This window comes from Microcaecilia unicolor, chromosome 6, assembly GCF_901765095.1.
Source record: "Microcaecilia unicolor chromosome 6, aMicUni1.1, whole genome shotgun sequence".
NCBI classification, from domain to species: Eukaryota; Metazoa; Chordata; class Amphibia; order Gymnophiona; family Siphonopidae; genus Microcaecilia; species Microcaecilia unicolor.
This window is the reverse complement of record NC_044036.1, coordinates 170,460,151-170,481,578: the sequence shown is the minus strand read 5'-3', so window position 1 is coordinate 170,481,578 and position 21,428 is coordinate 170,460,151. Positions and strand designations below refer to the sequence as shown.

General features: G+C 41.9%; 1 protein-coding gene across 3 annotated transcripts in view; it reads left to right on the top strand.

The window, feature by feature from the left end:
- Positions 1–21,428, top strand: part of SLC6A11 (solute carrier family 6 member 11) — a 310,046-nt gene that overhangs the window by 86,653 nt on the left and 201,965 nt on the right. For all 3 annotated transcript variants that reach the window (XM_030207198.1, XM_030207197.1, XM_030207199.1), the window contains one exon: positions 3,595–3,685. In XM_030207198.1, the coding sequence (XP_030063058.1) occupies positions 3,595–3,685 (91 nt within the window). The remainder of the gene's footprint in view (positions 1–3,594; positions 3,686–21,428) is intronic.

Here is a 21,428-nt window from a genome sequence, read left to right as displayed (position 1 = left end):
TGTAAACCTTATGTTAATATTCTATAAGGGTTTTTTTGGTGCTAAGCACACGTAGGAGCATCAGAATGTAAGAATAGCCCTACTGGATCAGATCAATAGTAGATATAACCTGCAGGTATAGACTGATCTCAAGGAAAGAAAATTAACAGATAAGAATACATTATTACACCATATTTCATTTATTTTGCATTTTCTAACAGAATGTAAGTTTTGAAAAATGTTCTATCTTTAATTTTCAAAGAAGGGGACTGGAAAGAGAAGCACAAGCTCTATACTACAGTCAGTGGCGTTCCTAGGGGGGCTGACACCCAGGGCGGATCGCCGATGCGCCCTGCCCCCCAGATGCAGCGCCCCCCGATGCAGTGCGGACCCCCCCGGTGAAAGGACACCCCCCCGCGCGCACGCCGCTGGGGGTTGCCGCGCGCGCCTGTCCTCTGTTGTTGCATGCCTCTTCTTCTCTGCCCCGGAACAGGAAGTAACCTGTTCCGGGGCAGAGAAGAAGCATGGAACAACGGAGGACAGGCGCGCGCGGCACCCCCCCAGCGGCGTGCACCCAGGGCGGACCGCACCTACCGCCCCCCCTAGGAACGCCACTGACTATAGTATGATCTGAAACTATAGAGTAGTGAAACTGGGAAAATATTCAGTGGAGTTCTGAATGCTGCAATTTCTTTAATTTTCTTTTTTGGTTTACCTCTCTTTAATGTATGACTAGTTTAGCATTTAGGACTAGATTGTATATATTACACCTAAAAAATCAGCACTGAAAAAAATATGCCTAGGTATATTCCATAAAGTACATCTAAATTTAGGTGTACTATATAGAATATGCCTAAATTTCTGTGTGGTTTATAAAGTACACCAAGCGCCCATCCAAGCAATTAATTTAGCCACTGGCAGTTACAACAAGTAAATGCTGGTACCTAAATTAGTCATGGACCAGGAGTATTCTTTAACAACATGCATGGATTTTAGAAATACCCATGACTCGCCCATTCCACACCCATGGCCATTCCCCCTTTCAACTGTGCAACATAGAATTTATGCACATCACGTTTCAGAATACGCTTAGACATTTAGCTGTGCACGTAAATTCTAATTAATGCCAATTAGTGTCAACAATTACTTGTTAATTGGCAATTAACAGCATTGATTGGCTTGTTAACTAATTAAGTTGCTTGCAAATCCAGAATATGACTGGATTTGTGTGTGCAACTTAAGTTACGCTTTATAGAATCCAGGGGTTAATGCCTGATAATGATGCAATCAAGGCTAATAATATAACTGGGTTTATAATGTTTGGTCATATTTCTGGAACAAAGGTCCTTTAACAATTAGTCAGGTAGATCTGGGGAACTGCTACTCCTATTTCTTGGAAAAAACAGCAGGGAATGGATCGGCAAGGAATCATCCAAATCACCAAGATTGGTCACTGTTGGAGACAGTATGTTGCTCCCAGTGAATCATTTGGTTTAATCCAGTGTAATTCTTATAAGGGAAATGGGACTTGATATACTGCATTTCTGTGGTTTTTGCAACTACATTCAAAGCAGTTTACATACTATATACAGGTACTTTTTTGTACCTGGGGCAATGGAGGGTTAAGTGACTTGCTCAGAGTCACAAGGACCTGCACTGGGAATCAAACCCCGTTCTCCGGGATCAAAGTCCACTGCACTAACCACTAGGCTACTCATTATCTTTAAGCCCTTTAAAATTCAGCTTTTATTGTTTAATTGTGGTTTATTGTAATCTACTTTAGGACCCGTGTGTCATAGCTGGCATAACAAATTTTAATAATAAATAAATGATATTAAGATCCAATTTTTATGAAAGTATTGTAGTAAAATGTTTGTCTCTTGTTAAATATCCACCATTTGCTAAATGTAAGATATGCATAATGCTAAGGTACCTATTTACTAAAATGTCACAATTAAAGTGTAGTAATCACAAAAATTCTGCCTTATCTGTTGAGAACATGTCCAATAGTTTGCCATTCAGTTAATGCAAACGAAAGGTTATTTCCACATACTCAGCTGACTGTATTTATTCAGGTGGCATTAACTGTGCCATGTTATCTGTCATATTAATGCACATTAACTGTTATGGATGGGCAGCCAGAACATTTTCATGTCATTTTCTGCTTTGATTAACAATTTTGTGTTCTAAATAGAATGTTGTTCCGAGTGTGCACTATGTGCAAAGAGGGTGCAATCTTTCCCGATAGTGTGCACGTGCGCAAACCATCATGCCTGCACACAGTATCAGAAATGTGTGTCCTCTTTGCACATATGGGGGAGTTCTATATATGGTGCTGAACGTTAGACACTACTTCCTTGCCAAAACTTTGGTGTAGGAAAGCGTTCTAACGGATACAAGGTGCTAAAATGGGGCAGAAACAGCAGATCTGTGTAAAAACACATTTGCGTGCTTATTTATACACTAGCACCTAAATGCGTCCACGCAGGCTTGCAAAGAGGAGTGGCCATGGATGGGCATGGGCGAGTCAGGGGCATTCCCTTGAAATGCACTCAGTGTTACAGAATACTGTGTATCCATGCTCAACTTGTGCATTGGGATTTACACCTGGTTTTAGTCCGTGTAACTCCTCGTGCCCAAACCTGAGTGTGGATCCCAGCACTACATGCAGTTCTGTAAAAGGTGCAGATCCTGGAACACCCGTTATAGAATATCATTAAGCATCAATTTTTTTCAGCGCTGAATTTTCAGCACCATTTAGTGTATACTCAGCCCATAGTGTATACTCTTTAAGAAGAGTGTACGCTACTATTGGTGAACAACTTTCATCGCAGACAACAGCCCTCCATTTTAAAATTTCAAACACAGGCCTCTCCCATTCTTCACTCGTTCCCTGTTAAGAGTGGCATTTGGTGTATATTTGGTGAACACACCATGGGGTCCTTTTACCAAGTTGCGGTAAAAATGGCCCTGCGCTAACGGTGGGAGGGGGGGGAGCCTTTTTTGCCACGCACTGTGGTCCTTTTTATCACATCATGTAAAAAGGCCAAAAAAATTGTATGGCCATGCAGTAAGATGTTATTTACCTCATGGACATGTGGGGGGAGCACTTAACGCCACCCACTGAGGTGGCGTTAAGAGATCCCACACTACCCCGGCAGTAACCAGGTAGCACACTGAGCTGCCCAATTACCACCAGGTTAGCGCTGCACTGGAAAATAGCTAGCTATTTTCCGTATCATGGCAAATGGTACGCACCAGGGCTGGAACTACCGTTGGCCGGCAGTAGTTCCAGATTAGCATGTGGTAAGCCCACATTGGGCTTACCACCACTCTATAAAAGGACCCCCATGTTAGCAATTAATGTGACAGCCATACTGGGTGCTGGAAATGTGTTAACAGCTGCCTTAATGTTTATCACAGCTTAGTAAATAGGCCCCAGTGTGCTATGTTGAAACATGTTTATGTTTGTTTTGAGTATTTGCTACACCGCCTAATCAGTAAGCATACAAGGTGGTGTACGGACAAGAAATATGAAAAGAATGCCATTTAATGATAGGACAGAACAGAAGAGATATGAAGACAGCAATGTCTTTTTGCATTTTTCTTTCACAGAGAACTGTGTGGAGTTTCAAAAGCTTAACATGAGCAATTGCAGTCAGATCTCCTTGGCAAATGCTACTTCTCCAGTCATGGAATTTTGGGAGTAAGTGAATATATGTTTAGAATTTTTTATTTTTTTCAAAAACATGTTTTCCAGTCATCTTTTATTGCGGCCCTATGAAAGTACACTAAACAGCTCTAAATTAGCATGGTTTACTTTAATACAAATTGACTACACACAGATTAATGAATTCACACTATTTGAAATGGACTGTGTTAAAGCATGTGTTATCCCATGTTAAATATAATGTGAATCATGTTAATTTGGCACACCTCAGTGCATTTTTATGAATGTAGACCGACATGTGAAATATTGTAAAAGTATGTGATTTTATACAGAGTGAAAGTTTTTATCAAGTGCACATAGAGAGTGCAAAAGCTAATGGGCTTTTACAAAAGTGACTATTTTTGTTTTATTTTTTATTTCACTTGATGTACTGCAAAAGGCCTAAAAAATGTATCTCTGTGGCTTACAGTCTGAAATACCTGCCTGAAATGACCTGCCCACGTCCCTCCCATGGCCATGCCCCCTCTTGAGATCCATAAAATCAATTTACGCGCATCATTTTATAGAATACGCTTAGTGAGCTATGCACATAAATCCTAATTAGTGCCAATTAGTACTGATAATTGCTTGTTAACATCCAATTATCAGCGCTGAATGGCTTGTTATTCAATTATTTTCTATACACAAATTGGCTACGCGCGCTGATTTGCATGCGGAACTTTATCGTTTATTCGCCATTTATAGTCTGGGAGATAGTGTGTAAATGCAAGGAAGACATATACCTAGGCAGAGCATGGGAGGAAAATGGGCAGTGTGTGTGCTACTGCGAGTGTGGATGGAGTGGGAGGTTTTCATAAAATACAGCCAGACAAGAATAAAAGTGACGCAAACCCTCTTTATTAAACAAATACTGATCCCTGTTACCTCACAGGTACAATACGGTCTTTTTAGTTTCAAAGGCAAACTTCTCCCAGGTCTGTTGCTGGCAGGTCCCAAACCTATAGTATACAGTTACTTGCAGGATTGCACAAACACAAGTGAGGCTCCAGCCAGCCCTCAAGAACAGGATTCTTGTAAAGCTAGAATTAAAACTTGGCTTACCTCAGCCAGCTTCTGGTAGCTTACACATCTGGCAGAACAGAACAGAGAGGCCCTAGGAGGAGAGAAGCTGCCCTGTAGTGTAAGGGCCTCCCTGTTCTGTTCTGCCAGAGCAGTGTTGCCAGATGGTGAAAATTTTTCCAGCCCAAAACCAGCCCAATATTAATATAAATATTAATAAGGTAAATGTGAATATTAATAAAGTAAATAAGAATGAGGTCAATATGAATATTAATAATGCAATCACAATCATCATAAACAGAATCAGCAGCTGCAAAATCATCAGAATCATAATCAGCAGCAGCATAAATAGCACAATCAGCACCATTATAATTAACACAAATTCATAATCCTTCCATCCACAAAACAAAAGGAGCACGTTCCCACCAGAAACCATCTCTTTTGATCTAGGCACAGGTTAAAAAAGAAGAAAGATTTTACTTCTCCCCCAGGATTCAACCTAAATCATGTTTAATGTGGGATACAAATGTTGTAAATAACTAAATAGATAAAAACTCTGAATGTTGAGGACTTGATTCTCATAAAATGTGTGTTTTAGTGGCCCTTTACCAGGAAAAAAAATATCTTCAAGATACAACATGTGCTAGCCTGGTGTCCCTATAATCAGCCCCTCCAAATGCCACGCTGATAATGATTTAAAACAAATTACTCTCTATTACTATATTTCCTCTGTGAACATCCATATGCTGCACAAACCAGCAAGTTTGAAAATATAAGTCAGATGAAATGAAAATGCTACCAAGCACAATGTACGTGGTTGCAGAAACTCATCACGGTGGCTTCACTCTGCTCCCTCCCCCTCCACCAGCCCGGGCTCTCCCCAGTGACTCTCTGGCTGCCTGGCTCATCTATTTCTCTGGACGCGGCTGCGGCGCGGACAGGCCCCCTGATTACTCTGACTCTCCAGAGCAGATCAGTAGGAGAAGAGCCAGAACTGCCACCGCCGCCACAACTGGCCCCAAGTCCCCAACACCATTGCTGTGGCTGTCCTTCCACCTCCTCCTACCCCCCCTCCACCCCTGCGCGCCCATGCAGCATGCTGCAGGCATTTAAAAGAAGCCTGCAACCCGCCTCCACAGGGCTTCTATTGGTCCAATTGAAGCCCCACGGGAAAACCACCCAACCTGTGACCATGGCGGCGAAAACCGCCCAATATCCTGCAACCTGTGGCTTTAAAAAAAAAGTGGCGGTCGAGTGAAACCTGCCAAATTCCACATGCGAACCACGAATTGGCAACTTTGTGCCAGACGGCTTTTACTTCCTGCTCATTGTTGAGCATCGCCCTACTGGCCAGACAATCTAACACAAGGAGGTTAGATTGAGAACGGGAGATGACATGACACCAAAATGTTGAAGCTGGCTCAGCCCCATCTCCCCACACAGCTGTCATCCCCGTACATCGAAAACAAAGCAAACAAACCAGCTGCTCCATCCACGTTGCCGTTCTTTACTGTTGTTAGCATTTTTATTTTATCTCAGTTATGTTTTCAAACATGACTGCTTGTGTAGCATACAAATGTATAGATTCAGGAGTTCCCAATTGTGGTGAAAATCTGGATTGCACTACCAAGATAGAGACACCTTCAATTACTACCAAACAAGTACTGCATAACACTGATGCACTATAAAAGAATACTCCAACCAGAAGCACAAGGCACTGAGAAGCTTTGCATTCTCCAATACCTGGTCCACAGCCAGCCAAAGTACTGTTGCAGATCATGGTATCCAGCAAGACATGTTTTGGCCAAGTCATAAGAAGACTGGCCTGATATATAGAAAATTGTTAATTAAAGAGAAGGAGATGTGAAGAGTCATTCTAGCTGTTGTATAAGTCTCTATGATCTCTCAAGGAACTGGAGGGTATACCTGGGTAGAATTCCTTAGTTCCTGTTGATCTGCTGGAAAATAAAACTAATCAAGCTTTGAACTGATTCCTCCTTTACCAAGAACATTTCCAAAGGGCAGAAGAGTTACTGTGCCAGCATAGAGAGTAGTAGGTGACAGAAAACTACTTGTCCATTGACTGGCTTTAAGGGCCTCCTGACTGTCAGCCTCCCTCAATAAAATAAAATCCAATCTGGCTAAATACCAGCTAGTTGGCAGCCCCAATAACACTCCATTTAACAGTATGATAGTGTGGAAGCCATGTTTTTTTCTGAAGCTCAGGTAAAACCGTAGCCAATTAACAGTGCTAACATAGAATGCTGTGTTATATAAACAATAAAACAGCAAGATTGATGTGTTAGATCACTTAACTATATAGAAATAAAGATCAACAAATCAGTTGTTGATGATACATTTTATTGAACTGACTTAATACATTTTTGACTAGCTTTTGAGAGCACAGTCTGTTGCTAGGCAACATCATTCAGTGCAGGTCAGTGGTGCTGGCAGGGAGGATGATTGTGTCCCTCCTGCCATCACAAAAGAAAAAAAATATAGATAGACAGATTTTGTATTTCTAGTTTGCCTTTCCAAATGTAGGTCAACACAATTTGCAAAATTGTATAGGTACATTAAAGCTGGTTGATTGGGGATAAGTCAACGGATAATATACTGTACCGAAGGGCCCTGTTTACTAAGCTGCACTGTAGGCATGGTAACATTTTTATCACGTGCTAAACTTTAGCGCACACTGATACTAGAGGCACCCAAAGGAATATATGAGCATGCACTAAATTTTTGCACGTGCTAAAAACGTTAGCACACCTTAGTAAACAGGGCCCTTAGTTTGCTTTCTAGAGGACTGAGATATAAATTGTGGAATGACCTCAGATACAAATTCAGATCCCCTGGACTATTGTGACTCAATAATAGTAACAGTTAATATTCACATACCAACAACCGTTGAAAATGCAAAAATTCTTTAATTTTTTATTTGTAAGAAAATTGGCTCATAGTCATTAAAATTTTCATATCACACACCTGCACTACCATTCTCTCACATCCACACATACCATATTACAAACGGTTTACATCAAACACTTACTAACTAATCCAGGGCTTTTTTTTTGAGGGGGTACTCGGGGGTACTGATTACTGGCACCTTTTCCAGTGTCTGCTAAAATTGACCCATGGACCACAAGTTTTAATGAAAGAGCTCAGGCTGAATACACCAATTCTGCCTTGTCAAAGATTCTGTGACTGGTTGCAGGGGGCCTGGCTATTGTGGAGTGAGTCCCTCAGTGATCACCCCACCCCTGGAGGGTGGCCTGGCATTTGAGTACCGGCACCTTTTTGCTAGAAAAATTGCACTGACTAATACAAATGAAATCAGACTGTTACTAAACAAGGACTAGTGCTTCACATTGAAATTGATTAATCGTCCTAATGCATAAGTCCTTTCCACATTGAAAATCTGGTCCAAATTTATAAGATGAATTCCATTCCTTTAGGACTTCACTGCAGATGTTCTCTCTTGAAGTTAAATGTCCTTTAAATCACTAACTCTAAATGGACGACTATCTTCAACCCACATACATCCGGGTTCAGCACTCCCAATTAGTAATACAGTCACCTATTGGTAAATACTCTTCCTGATAGGATTATATCACAATAAGAAGTTGATACACCAAAGAACCTGGACCCGAAATGATCATGTTTCGCTAAAATTAGCGTCTTCAGGGGTCTTGTAATAGTAACAGAATATATTGCTAGACTCTTCCATTCTAAGGTGGCTGTATCTATGTTTCTGAATGAAAAAACTGAGGTCAAATGCCCTCTAAGATGTAGGGTTGACTGCAGGAGTTGGTGCTCTACCCTTCTCCTCCTCCTCCCCCCTACAATTAAAAAAATATGATAGTGCTTCCACTGATAAAAGAGCACTGGCTTCCTTTTTTCTTTAGGATCTAGTTTAAGATCCTTACCCTTGCCTTTCAAATTTTATGCTTAGGAATTCGTAAGTACATTAGTATTGACATACTGGGACAGACCGAAGGTCCATCAAGCTGGGACAGACCGAAGGTCCATCAAGCCCAGCATCCTGCTTCCAACAGCAGCCAGTCCAGGTCACTAGTACCTGGCAAGATCCCAAAAAAGTACAATACATTTTATACTATTTATCCTAGAAATAAGCAGTGGATTTTCCCCAAGTCCATTTTAATAATGGTCTATGGACTTTTCCTTTAGGAAGCCATCCAAACCTTTTTTAAACCTACTACTACTACTTATCATTTCTATAGCGCTACTAGGCGTACGCAGCGCTTTACATTTGAACATGAAGAGACAGTCCCTGCTCGACAGAGCTTACAATCTAATTAGGACAGACAAATAGGACGAACAGAGTTCCCTTCTGGCTTTTATTCACCCCTCCTTTCCAATTTTCCTGATCCCCCATTCATGCCCCCCACTCCTGTGTTGAATTGCCCCCTCCTCCCACCCAATTTGTGCCAATCTGGCAAGATCCCTGATGTTCAGTGGGACAGGGCAGGGACAGTCCCCTTTCTACTCCTGCTTCATTGGCTCTGGGTCTCAAAATGGTGGCACTGATCCCTAGCTGTAGTCTTGCAACACTACAGCTAGGTATCAGCCTTCCATATAGACTAAGAAGGTTTGCTGTACTGTGCATGTACAGCAAATCTCAATAAACTTGATAGTGGGTTAGCTGGGGCAGCATATTTTCTGTAGATTGTAGATTCTCTTTTTGTCACCCTGTACACAATCTTTAATTGTATGAAATGATTGAAAAGTGAGAGTTGATGAGATGATATATTACCTTCATCTTTACCTTGCTCTGCTAAGGGTAATCTTATTACTTGAAAAGGCTTGCGCAAAACAACAAATGGGAGGTTGTTGAAGACATGCAGAAGCTACTTGACAGTTAAATATGGGCTTCCCTTCTTCCTCCTACTGACCATCTCTAGTGCACACAGTTTGAACTATCACACTAGAAAACAGAAGAAAAAGGACTGTTCAGTGTATGTGTCTGTTGGGCCGCTTCTGATTTCCACCCTCCCCCCCCCCCCCCCCCCAAGAGTCAGGTGGTTGTCATTGCTTTTGACATACAAGAAGAATTAGTGCACTATAAATTTGCAGAGCAGCAGATGGGTATAATTTACATTTAATTCAGTGATCTGCATTACTATAGCATATAAAAATTCACTAGAAAACAGCACAAAAGACATAGAACAAAAAAAACCTTTCTAATTGTCAAAACTCGCAACTGGAGCTTCAATAGATTACTCAGTAAAAGATTACAGGGCTTAAATAATGATAATATTTCCACAGACATCATTTCTAAGAAGCAGCTCTCCTTTCAAAGTTGCCTTGTGCCCTGCTTGCAAGGGCAATAGCCTAAATGAGACTTCATTTAGGGACCTTGTCACTTAGCAGCACTAAGAAGTGGCCTGTGCTATCCCCAGTAAAATGGCCAATTTTTGTATTTTCTCTTAATGGCATTGTGTTAAATTTCCCATCAGAGCATGGCCATAGTTGTGTCAGCGCTTAGGAGGAGATTCTAGATATGGCGCCTAAAAAATCAGTATTGAAATCAGTGCCAACTAAGTATATTCTATAATTGCTGATATCTGCTCGCATCCATTTACGCCAATGAAAACCTGGTGTAAATCTCAGCACGTAGATTTAAGTGCACTGGGCCCTATTCTATAACTAGGTGGCTAACTTTTGGAATGGAACAAAAGAGTAGTGTGACCAGCAGGGCAACTTCAGGAACAACAGGACGACGAAGTAATAGAGGAAAAACTTTATTTATAATTCTCAGGGGCCTTGGTATAGAGACGGTACCTAATATGAATGAATGGACTTGGTTGTGTTGAACACTTGGCGTCTTGAAAAAGATGCACAGTGTTGTGCATAGATGAAATGCTGGGATTCTGTGAGAATCCCAGCGTTTCATCTACGCACAACACTGTGTGTCTTTTTCAAGACAGTGTTCAACACAACCAAGTTCATTCATTCATATTAGGTACCGTCTCTATACCAAGGCCCCTGAGGCAGGCACTTAGCCGAAACACGGTGCCATGTCGGGCATTATAAATAAAGTTTTTCTTCTATTACTTTGTCGTCCTATTGTTCCTGAAGTTGCCTTGCTGGTCACACTACTCCTTTGTTCTGCTCCTTATTATGTAGTGGATCACAGTCTTCCACTCCTGCGGTTCCCTTACCGCTTAACTTTTGGAACGCCCATGAAATGCCCATTTCCCTGCCCATAAACATGCCCCATTTTGCCCCCACACATTAGAAGTTTGGTGCACATCATTACAGAATATACTTAGCAAATTTTTCACCTAAATTCTAATCAGTGTCAATTAGTGCTCATTATTGCTTAAGTGCTGTTATCAGTGCTCATTAGCTTGTTAAATCAAGTTTATTTATTTATTTTGATTTTGCTCACACCTTTTTCAGTAGTAGCTCAAGGTGAGTTACATTCAGGTACTCTGGATATTTCTCTGTCCCAGGAGGGCTCATTTGTACCTGAGGCAATGGAGGGTTAAATGACTTGCCCAAGATCACAAGGAAGAGCAGTGGGATTTGAAGTGGCCACCTCTGGATTGCAAGACTGGTGCTCTAACCACTAGGCCACTCCTCCACTCCACTTACATGCAATGTTATAGAATCCATGCAGATTTTGGCGCCTAAATCTAAGTGCACTATATACAATCCAGGGGTTAATGTCACCTATTTTGTAGGTGGAAAAGGCTCATGCACTAACCACTTGCTAATTGGTTAGTGGGTGGCAATTTAGCTGCACTAACTGATTATTGCTAAACATGCTTACTCTCTGTCCCCAGACTCTCCCCCAGCACTAAAAAATAAAAGCTATTTTTTAGTGCATGCATAATGCACACACATGCAAATACTACCACGGGAAAGTGCAGCTTAGTAAAAGGATCCCTTAATTAGACTACAGTAGTATTTTCAGAATCTTATATAAAGAGAACTTGAAGGCCAACGAGTCACGTTAAAAACATTTTTTAGCTGAAATAAAAAAGTGTATTAACATGGACTAATATGTGATAATTATCTTGCATTAATGGCTTGTGTTAAAGATATGCAGATCCTTTAGTGGGTAAATTTCTTTTTGCCAAAATTACCACATTAAGAAAGGTGCTAAATATGTAAATGGTTGTTCAGCTATACATTTCTGCAGTAATTCAATCAGTTTTCAGAAGTTTGCTTATTGAGGTGGCAATAAAGGCTTCCAAGCTAACCTGGCAGTAACAGGGCAATGCGTGGTGATGCGCGATTACCGCTGGGTTACACAAGCCTTTTCTGGGGGTTTTCTATTTCCCTCGGAAATGGTGTGCACTAGGAGTGGGACTACCGCTGGTGGCTGTGTTGGGCCTGCGGTAGTCCCGGAAGAGCAAGTAGTAAGCCCATGTTGGGCTTATCACCACTCTGTAAAAGGACTCCTTAATTTTTATCACGTGCTAAAAACGCTAGCACGCCTTTGCAAACATGGCCCTTGCTTTCTTTGCCAATTTCTAGAACATAAGGAGTTGGTGACTTTGATCCATTCCACTATCAGGCATATTTTTGAAAAAGAAGGACGCCCATCTTTCGACACAAATCGGAAGATGGGCGTCCTTCTCCCAGGGCCACCCAAATCAGCATAATCAAAAGCCGATTTTGGGTGTCCCCGACTGCTTTCCATTGCGGGGATGACCAAAGTTCCCAGGGACGTGTCGGAGGAGTAGCGAAGGTGGGACTTGGGCATGCCTAACACATGGGCATCCTCGACCCATAATGGAAAAAAAAGGGCGTCCCTGACGAACACTTGTACGACTTTACCTGGTCCTTTTTTTCTTACAACCAAGTCACAAAAAGGTGCTCAAACTGACCAGATGACCACCGGAGGGAATCGGGGATGACCTCCCCTTACTCCCCCAGTGGTCACTAATCCCCTCCCACCCTCAAAATTTTTTTTTTATATGTTTTGCCAACCTCTATGCCAACCTCAAATATCATATCCAGCTCCATGACAGCAGTATGCAGGTCCCTGGAGCAGTTTTAGTGGGTGCAGTACACTTCAGGCAGGCGGACCCAGGCCCAACCCCCTACCTGTTATACTTGTGGTGGTAAATGTAAGTCCTTCAAAACCCACCAGAAACCCACTGTACCCACATGTAGGTGTCCCCCTTCACCCATAAGGGCTATGGTAGTGGTGTACAGTTATGGGTAGTGGGTTTTGGGGGGGGGGGGGTTGGGGGGCTCAGCACACAAGGTAATGGAGCTATGTACCTGGGAGCTTTTTCTGAAGTACACTGCAGTGCCCTCTAGGGTGCCTGGTTGGTGTCCTGGCATGTGAGGGGGACCAGTGCACTACGAATGCTGGCTCCTCTCACGACCAAAGGGCTTGCATTTGGTCATTTCTGAGATGGGCGTTCTTAGTTTCCATTATTGCTGAAAATCAGAAACGACCAAGTCTAAGGTCAACCATCTCTAGGGATTACCTAAATGTTAAGATTTGAGCGTCCCCAACCATATTATCGAAACGAAAGATGGACGCCCAACTTGTTTCGATAATGCGGGTTTCCCCGCCCCTTCGCCAGGAGGTCCTGCGAGGACGTCCTCAGGAAAACGTGGGTGCCCCTTTCGATTATGCCCCTTCACGGCAACAAAAATTTGATTGTCACAATGTGGTATATTATGGTCTACCTGATTCTGGTGTTAAAGACTTCAATTATTATCAAGCACAGTTGCAAAGCTAGTTTTTAGAGCATGGAAATATTGTCATGTGAGTCCATTGCTCAGATCATTGCTTTGGCTTCTGTTAAGGCTTATATTGTTTTCCACATTTTATTCTTCATTTTGAAATGTTTTGGAGCCAACATATTTGGTAGCATTGTTGGAATGGTATGTTCTGCGGTGACAGTTGAGATCTTCCCAGTAGATGTTGAGAGTTATAACCTCTTTGGAGGTAAAATTGGTCTGTTCTAGGCAGTCAGTGTAGAGGTATTTTCTTGTAAACCGCTTTAACACTATAGTAAAAAGTGTATATAAAATTAATAAATCCAATTCAAGTATTATGGTCCAATATTATGTAGCTCAGTACCATTGAAGCTGGAGTGAAATTATTTGAAATATTTAATTTAATAAAATTTATCAGGATTCTCTGTCACACAACAATAATATTTGTGAAGGGAGAGGGTGGATTTTGCGGTAGTGAACATATCATTAATAAGAAGTGGGGTTTTTTTCTTGCGTTTTTGTTGATTTTACATTTTTCTTGCATGATTTCATAATTGTTACTTTCTTGATGCTATTGAATGTGAGGCAGGTTAGAAAACATAAGCAAATAAATAAATCACAATGCTCTTTATAAAATACCCTTAATGTATACAGTAAAAGCAAAATGCAAAGGGAGTAGAGGCTGACCATAGACTAAACCGTCTCAGGAGATGATGTATAAAAACATTTTATTGAATATTCAAGGGAGCCAACACAGCCCATGTTTCGACGCACAAAGGCCTTTCTCACGAGCAGTATTTTCCTGTCGTCATGCTGTTAGTTTGTCCTCCATCGAGCTAGTACATGAGGAAACTTTACTCAAATTTCATAGAGTTCACCTTTGGTTATAATTCTGGGTTACATGTGTACTCTGTGAACATCCTTTGTCGGGTCCCTTGAATATTCACTAAAGTGTTTTTATATATCATTTCCTGAGTTGGTTTAGTCTATGGTCAGCCTCTACTCCCTTTGCATTGTGCGGATTCGTCGTAGAGGTTTTTCCTGTTTTGCTGTTCCTGATCCTGATTTACAGTCTAAGCAAAACCACAGTTGATATAGGCAATGACACTCTAATGACCATGGTGGGAAGGGCCCACCACAGACATAAATGAAAGAACATTTCCCGTCTCACATAGATTTTGTGGTGATGTTCATGATTACTAACAATGCACAACTAGAGCACCGTTAGTGCACATAATTGATGCAATTGTATTAATATTTTAACTGGCATTAAACCTATTGTGAACACCTACACAATTTATCACATTGAACTCTTGAAGTGCTATAGCACTGTATTGCACAAGATGTACTTCAAGAGGGGTCATGCATTCTGTTTGTTATAATGAAGAATTAGAAGGTGAATTATTATGAGGCATATTTTCTAAGCAATTTGATTTACATAGAGGGGCATAATTGAACGAAAACGTCTATCTCCATGGGCGTTTATCTCCGAGAACGGGTCCGTGAAGGGGCGTACCGAACTGTATTTTCGCAAAAAATAGACGTCCATGTTTTATTCGACAATTTGTGAGCTGGGCGTTTTTGTTTTTCAGCGATAATGGAAAATGAAAGCGCCCAGCTCAAAAACGAATAAATCCAAGGCATTTGTTCGTGGGAGGGGCCAGGATTCATAGTGCACTGATCCCCCTCACAAGCCAGGACACCAACTGGGCACCCTAGGGGGCACTTTTACAATAACAAAAAAAAGGTAAAAGAGCTCCCAGGTGCATAGCACCCTTCCCTTGTGTGTTGAGCCCCCCAAATCCCTCTCAAAACCCACTGCCAACAAGTCTACACCATTATTATAGCCCTAAGGGGTGAAGGGGGGCACCTACATGTGGGTACAGTGGGTTTGGGGGGGTTGGACGACTAATAAGCATTAAGCAGCACAATTGTAACAGGTAGGGGGGGATGGGCCTGGGTCCACCTGTCTGAAGTCCACTGCACCCCCTAACAACTGCTTCAGGGACCTGCATACTGCTGCCAGGGAGGTGGGTATGACATTTGATGGTGAAAATAAAAAGTTGTGAAACATCATTTTTTTGTGGTGGGAGGGGGTTAGTGACCACTGGGGGAGACAGAGGAGGTCATTCCCGATTCCCTCCGATGGTCATCTGGTCATTTAGAGCACTTTTTTGGGACCTGTTCGTGTGAAAAAAGGGTCCAACAAAAGTGGCCTAAATGTTCGCTAAAAACGCCTTTATTTTTTCGATTATCGCCCTAATGCGTACATCTCTCCTCGGCCGATAACCACGCCCCAGTTCCACCTTCGCCACACCCCCATCAACTTTGTCCACATCCGCGACGGAGTGCAGTTGAAAACATCCAAAATCGGCTTTCGATTATACCGATTTATTCGTTTTTGTGAGATAAACGTCTATCTCCCGATTTGGGTCGAAATCTAGGCGTTTTTCTCTTTCGATTATAAGGTGGATAGTAACCTATGGAACTTTGTAAGTCTAAGTGCTTTGAAAATTATCCTCTGTATCAATGGGCCCCCAAGAATGGATTAGACAGCTCCTTAAGGAATAGTTACTTATAAGGCTAGTCTTTTTCCTGTCAGATCCTCACTGCTGTGCAGACCCTCCTTGTGGTGACAAAAGGTAGGTTCACCCAAGGAAGTCACAGATGTACATTCTAGTGGAGTAGAAGGAGGTCATGAGGGTTTTGGATAGTCGGCATCATTGCCCATCCAGAGGATGTGTTCCTTGAATGGGACTGCCATTGATGTCAGGCAGGAGGGGGGGGGGGGTCAAAAGGAGGTACCTTGAAGAGGGATGTGCGATTTCAGGGGCTAGGGTGGGTGTTTGGTGCATATTTAATGATATTTGGGCCAGTTAATACAAAGAATTTTCTGATATCTGACCCACTAAAAATTTAAAACTTGTTCCAAGGCTGATGCTAATTTGGTATTAACCCCACAAAAATAGTGAGGAAAGCATACCATGCAATTTATCTTACATTACATTGCATAGAAACATAGAAACATGGCGGCAGATAATGGCCATATGACCCATCCAGTCTGCCCATCCTCTGTAACCCCTAACTTTTCCTTTTCCTAAGTGATCCCACATGTTTATCCCATGCCTTTTTAAATTCTGGAACAGTCCTTCTAAACAGGATTCTTTTGTGTTTATCCCATGCATATTTGAATTCCATTACCATTTCCCTCTCCACCACCTCCCACGGGAGGGCATTCCATGTAGCCACCACCCTTTCTGTGAAAAAATACTCCTTAACATTACTACTGAGTCTGCCCCCCTTCAAACTTAACTCATGTCCTCTAGTTCTTCCGCCTTCCCATCTCTGGAAAAGATTTGTTTGCGAATTAATGTTTTTCAAATATTTAAACAATCTGTATCATGTCACCCCTGTTTCTCCTTTCCTCCAAGGTATACATGTTCAGATCAGCAAGTCTTTCCTCATACGGTTTGCAACACAAATCCTATACCATTTTTGTAGCTTTTCTTTGCACCGCTTCCAGTCTTTTTACATCTTTAGCCAGATACGACCTCCAAAACGGAACACAATACTCTAAGTGGGGCCTCGCCAATGACTTTTAGAGGGGCATCAACACCTCCTTTCTTCTTCTGGTTATACCCCTCTCTATGCAGACTAGCATCCTTCTGGCCATGGTCACCGCCTTGTCAACATTGTATCTTATCTTCTGATCCTTGGACACCATCACCCCAAGGTCTCTCCTGAGTCGAGCTTACTAATCTCTCCCCTCCTATCCGGTATTTCTCTTTTGGGTTTCTGCACCCCATGTGCATCACTCTACACTTCTTGGCATTAAATTTTAACTTTCATCAAATACAGCACAATGCCACAATTGTAATTTGAAATCCATCAAAATTTATATAAGATAAACATTCTCCATTTAAAACACATATTTTTAGTAAACTACCAACATATTTTAGTAGCTAACACAGTGATTAGTATATGCTATTTTATTCCCCAGCTAGCAGATTACACCTACAAACTAACAAATAGTTCATAACACCAGTCTTTTGTCCACTGTAAAGCTTCCCTGCCACAGAGCAACTTGGAACAGGCACTCCTCCACTGGCCAGACCCCCAGAAGCTTTTCAATACCCTTTCTGTCCTCCCGGACCAAGCTGCGTATTGTAATCCACCAGAGAGACAGGATATGATAATCCGCTGTGACCACCCCTTGGGGAAAAGGGTATTCCAGCACCGTCAGCTCCCCAAACAGAACAGCTCCGACAGAGCTATTACTACGTATCATTACTACAGCGCTACTAGACGTACACAGTGCTGTACACTTGAGCATGAAAAGACAGTCCCTGCTCAACAGAGCTTACAATCTAATTAGGACAGACAAACAGGTCAAACAAGAGATAGGGGAATATTAAAGTGAGGATGATAAAATAAGGGTTCTGAACAAGTGAATAAGGGTTAGGAGTTAAAAGCAGCATCAAAAAGGTGGGCTTTTAGATTAGATTAGATTAGATTAGATTAGATTAGAGCTGCTCCAAACAACAAAAAAAAAAAAAAAAGGAAAACCCAGAAGTCCCAAACTGGCTAAAAAAAAAAAATGCACGCCAATTCAAAGCTTGAATGGTTTAAACAAAAATACAGCTGTTCAAAGCTTGAACAGATTTAAACAAACCATACAGCAGTTTAAAAGTTGATCAGTTTTCACTCAAAACCCAGCAGTTCAAAGCTGGAGCAGTTTCCAACACAAACCTAGCAGTTCAAAGCTTGAGCAGTTTCAAACAAAAAAAACACAGCAGTTCAGAGCTTGAGCAGTTTCAAACCACAACACAGTAGTTTAAAACTTGGGCAGTTTAAACAAAACAGCAATTCAAGGCTCGAGCAGTTTCAACCTAAACACAGCAGTTCAAACCTGTCTCGCTCTCCTGCTGTACTCCAAGTGACTTCAGCCTTCTCATTCCCCTCTTTCTCCCCTGGAATAACCACCTCTTTCCAGTCTTTGCCAAACCACACCAGGCTATCACCTGTTGGGCCAATCCCCCCTTTTTGGTCTTTGCCAAAGCTGAGATATCCATCAGCTCCTCCTGTTCCTCTGCCCCTTGCCATTCCATGGGCTCTTCCCCCCACCTGTTCCCCAGTTGCTCCTCCTTTCCCACATTAGGGCTGTTCCCTTCCTCTTCCCTATCCCTGTCCTTCCCCGTATCTCCTCTGGGAGCTGCTGAGAAGGGACGTCCCTAACTCTGTGGTATGGCCTCCTCAGGACTCGCTGAGGATCATAATCCTTGCTCCAAGTGGGTGTCTCCCTCCACGTCCTATTCCTTTCTCGCCCAGTTCTCGCTCCCCTACCGTCCTCGTCCTCATCACACCACGTACCAAATGATTCTCTTCTCTTGATCTTGAAGTATAAATATATTGATTAATGTCCTCATTCAAGATACAGACCAAACAGATGGTAAAGAAGTGTGACCACTGTTGAAACTGTCACCAATTCCTCACTGGCAATTGGAAACTTTCAAATCCAAGTATTGTGCTGTATTTGATAAAGCTTATATAAAGCACAAATTATTTGATTAGGTTTCTGGTAGTAGTGATTAACTTTTAACTGCCAGACCCTCGACCATTCTTCTCATGTTTGGAGATTCCTTCTCATTGTTTCTAGTCCCTCCAGGGTATCTACTCTATTGGCTAATGGATTTGATATACCATATTTCTGTGGTACAACCAAAGTGGTTTACATTTATTATATTCAGGTACTTTCTCAGTTCCTAGTGGTTAGTGCAGCAGCCTGAGGGCTAGGGGGACCAGGTTAGATTCCCACTGCAACTCCTTGTGACCCTGGGCAAGTCACTTAACCCTCCATTGCCCCAAGTACAAAATAAGAACCTGCATATAATATGTAAACCACGTTGATTGTAACCACAGGAAGACAGCATATCAAATCCCATCCCCTTTCCTTGCAAAGGGTACTACCAGAAAGGCACAGATCCAGAGGAGGCATGGAAAGTATTCATGGAATTAAATGTGGATAATATTCTTGAAGAGATGAAAAAGCAGTTTTCTAAATGTCAACCCATTTAACAGTCTACTAGATAGTACAGTGTATTGGACTAAAGAAAACACCTGGTGGAAGAGTCTTCAGCCCAGGAAAAGATATGAAGACGTAGACTAATGGAAACCGACTTATGCAATGAAACGGAGTGCTTTCAATAAGTTTAAGGGTCCTTTTACTAAGCCACGCTAAAAAGTGGCCTGTGGTAGTGTAGACGTGTGTTTTGGGCGAGCACTGAGTCAGTTTTTACCACATCTGCAAAAAAGGGCTTTTTTTTTTTAAATGGGAAAAGGGCCTGCGGTAAAACTTAAACCAGCGTGCACCTAAAAACAGCCTGAGTTCTTAATGCCACCCATTGATCTACCGGTAAGGGCTCATACGCTACATGTGCGGTGACCAGTTGGCATGCGCCAACCGCCAATTACCACGTGTGGGAGGAAATAAATAAATCAATATATCATCCATGCATTATGGACAATCAGCAAATCCGAAATTACCACTAGGGGGGGGGGTGTGGTAGCCTGGCAGTAGTCTCATTTTGGCACATGCTACACGCATGTACAGCCTATCGCGCCTTTGTAAAAGGGCCTCTTAATATGGCACTTGGAGTAAATGTCAATGATAACAAACTAGAGGATCCTTTTACTAAGGAGTGCTAGCGTTTTTAGCGCATGCTAAAACTTAGCACGCGCTAAATACTAGAGACAGCCATAGGAATATACTGTAAAGACAGAGAGGAATGTGTGTTGGGGAGGAATAGGAGAAAAGGTAATGGGGTTAAGGGTAGTACATTTGATATAATGCCTTTCTGTGGTATAACCAAACCGTTTATATATTTTATACAGAAAGGATTGCTTGCGGTGCTATTAAAGCCTGGCATTGGGGCTGACTGCCTGCAATATGACGTTCAGCCACTGGGGGAGAAGGGTAATAGAGAGGGGAAGTGGAGGAGGGTAGGGAAAGGGAGAAGGGAAAAGGGGGAAGGAAGAGGAGGGAGTTTAGGAAATATGGGGAGGGAAATAGATGTGAAGTTTTGAAGCTGGGAGGTTGGGGGATTTAATTGGCTTAGAATGATAGGTGGTGGATACTTTTGGTGGGTAGTAATACATTATATATTGGTATATTGAACATTAGAGAGCTCAACTTGCCACATAAAATGTGTTTGCTTTTTAAAGAATTACAAAAAAATTGTCACTGGCTATCCAGAGGCATCCAGGCAGCACACTCGAATAATGTGGGGAAAAACTTCTTCAACATAAATAATAGGGTTGTTTGTAGATCTAAAAAGAGGGGAAGAAAACGGAAGAGGGAGTTGCAACTTGAAAGGCCATCATCTGCTTTTGCAGGTGGATGAAGTGGTGAAAGACAAGGTAGATAGATTATTGCTTCTTTAACTGGGATATTATGGGAGTAAAAGTTACACTATTGAATGTCTATGTGCCCAGTGATAATAATTTTATTTTTTGGTGCACAGTAGCTGATATGGTAAGGCATAAAGCAGAAGACAATTTTTTTAATAGGGGCATTTATAATTTAGCACTTCATCCTAAAATATATTGCATCCAGTGGAGAGTGGGGGGGGGGGGGGGGCAAGAATGATCTGTAAAATGTGCCAAGAGAATAAATTGGCAGACTTGTGGAGGATGTCAACCCCCCCCCCCCCCGAATATTTTTGGTTCATTTTTTTTGTTTCAAAAAGATTGTCAATAACAGTACTCATTATGTGCATATGGTGCACACTTTTCTTAAAGAGGATACACTATTTGCATATAGGGCTGGATTCTATAAAAGGTACTCAAAAATGTGTGCTGGAAAAGATTGGCGCTAAGCGCAGTTCTATAAGAAGTTCTGAGAGAAGAGGACATTTCTCTGGGTAAGTAAATATTATTTTGCTCTGTGCTTTGGTGATTTAAAGATTGGAGATTAAAAAAAAAAGAAATTGTAGGTTTATTATTAGAAAAGCAA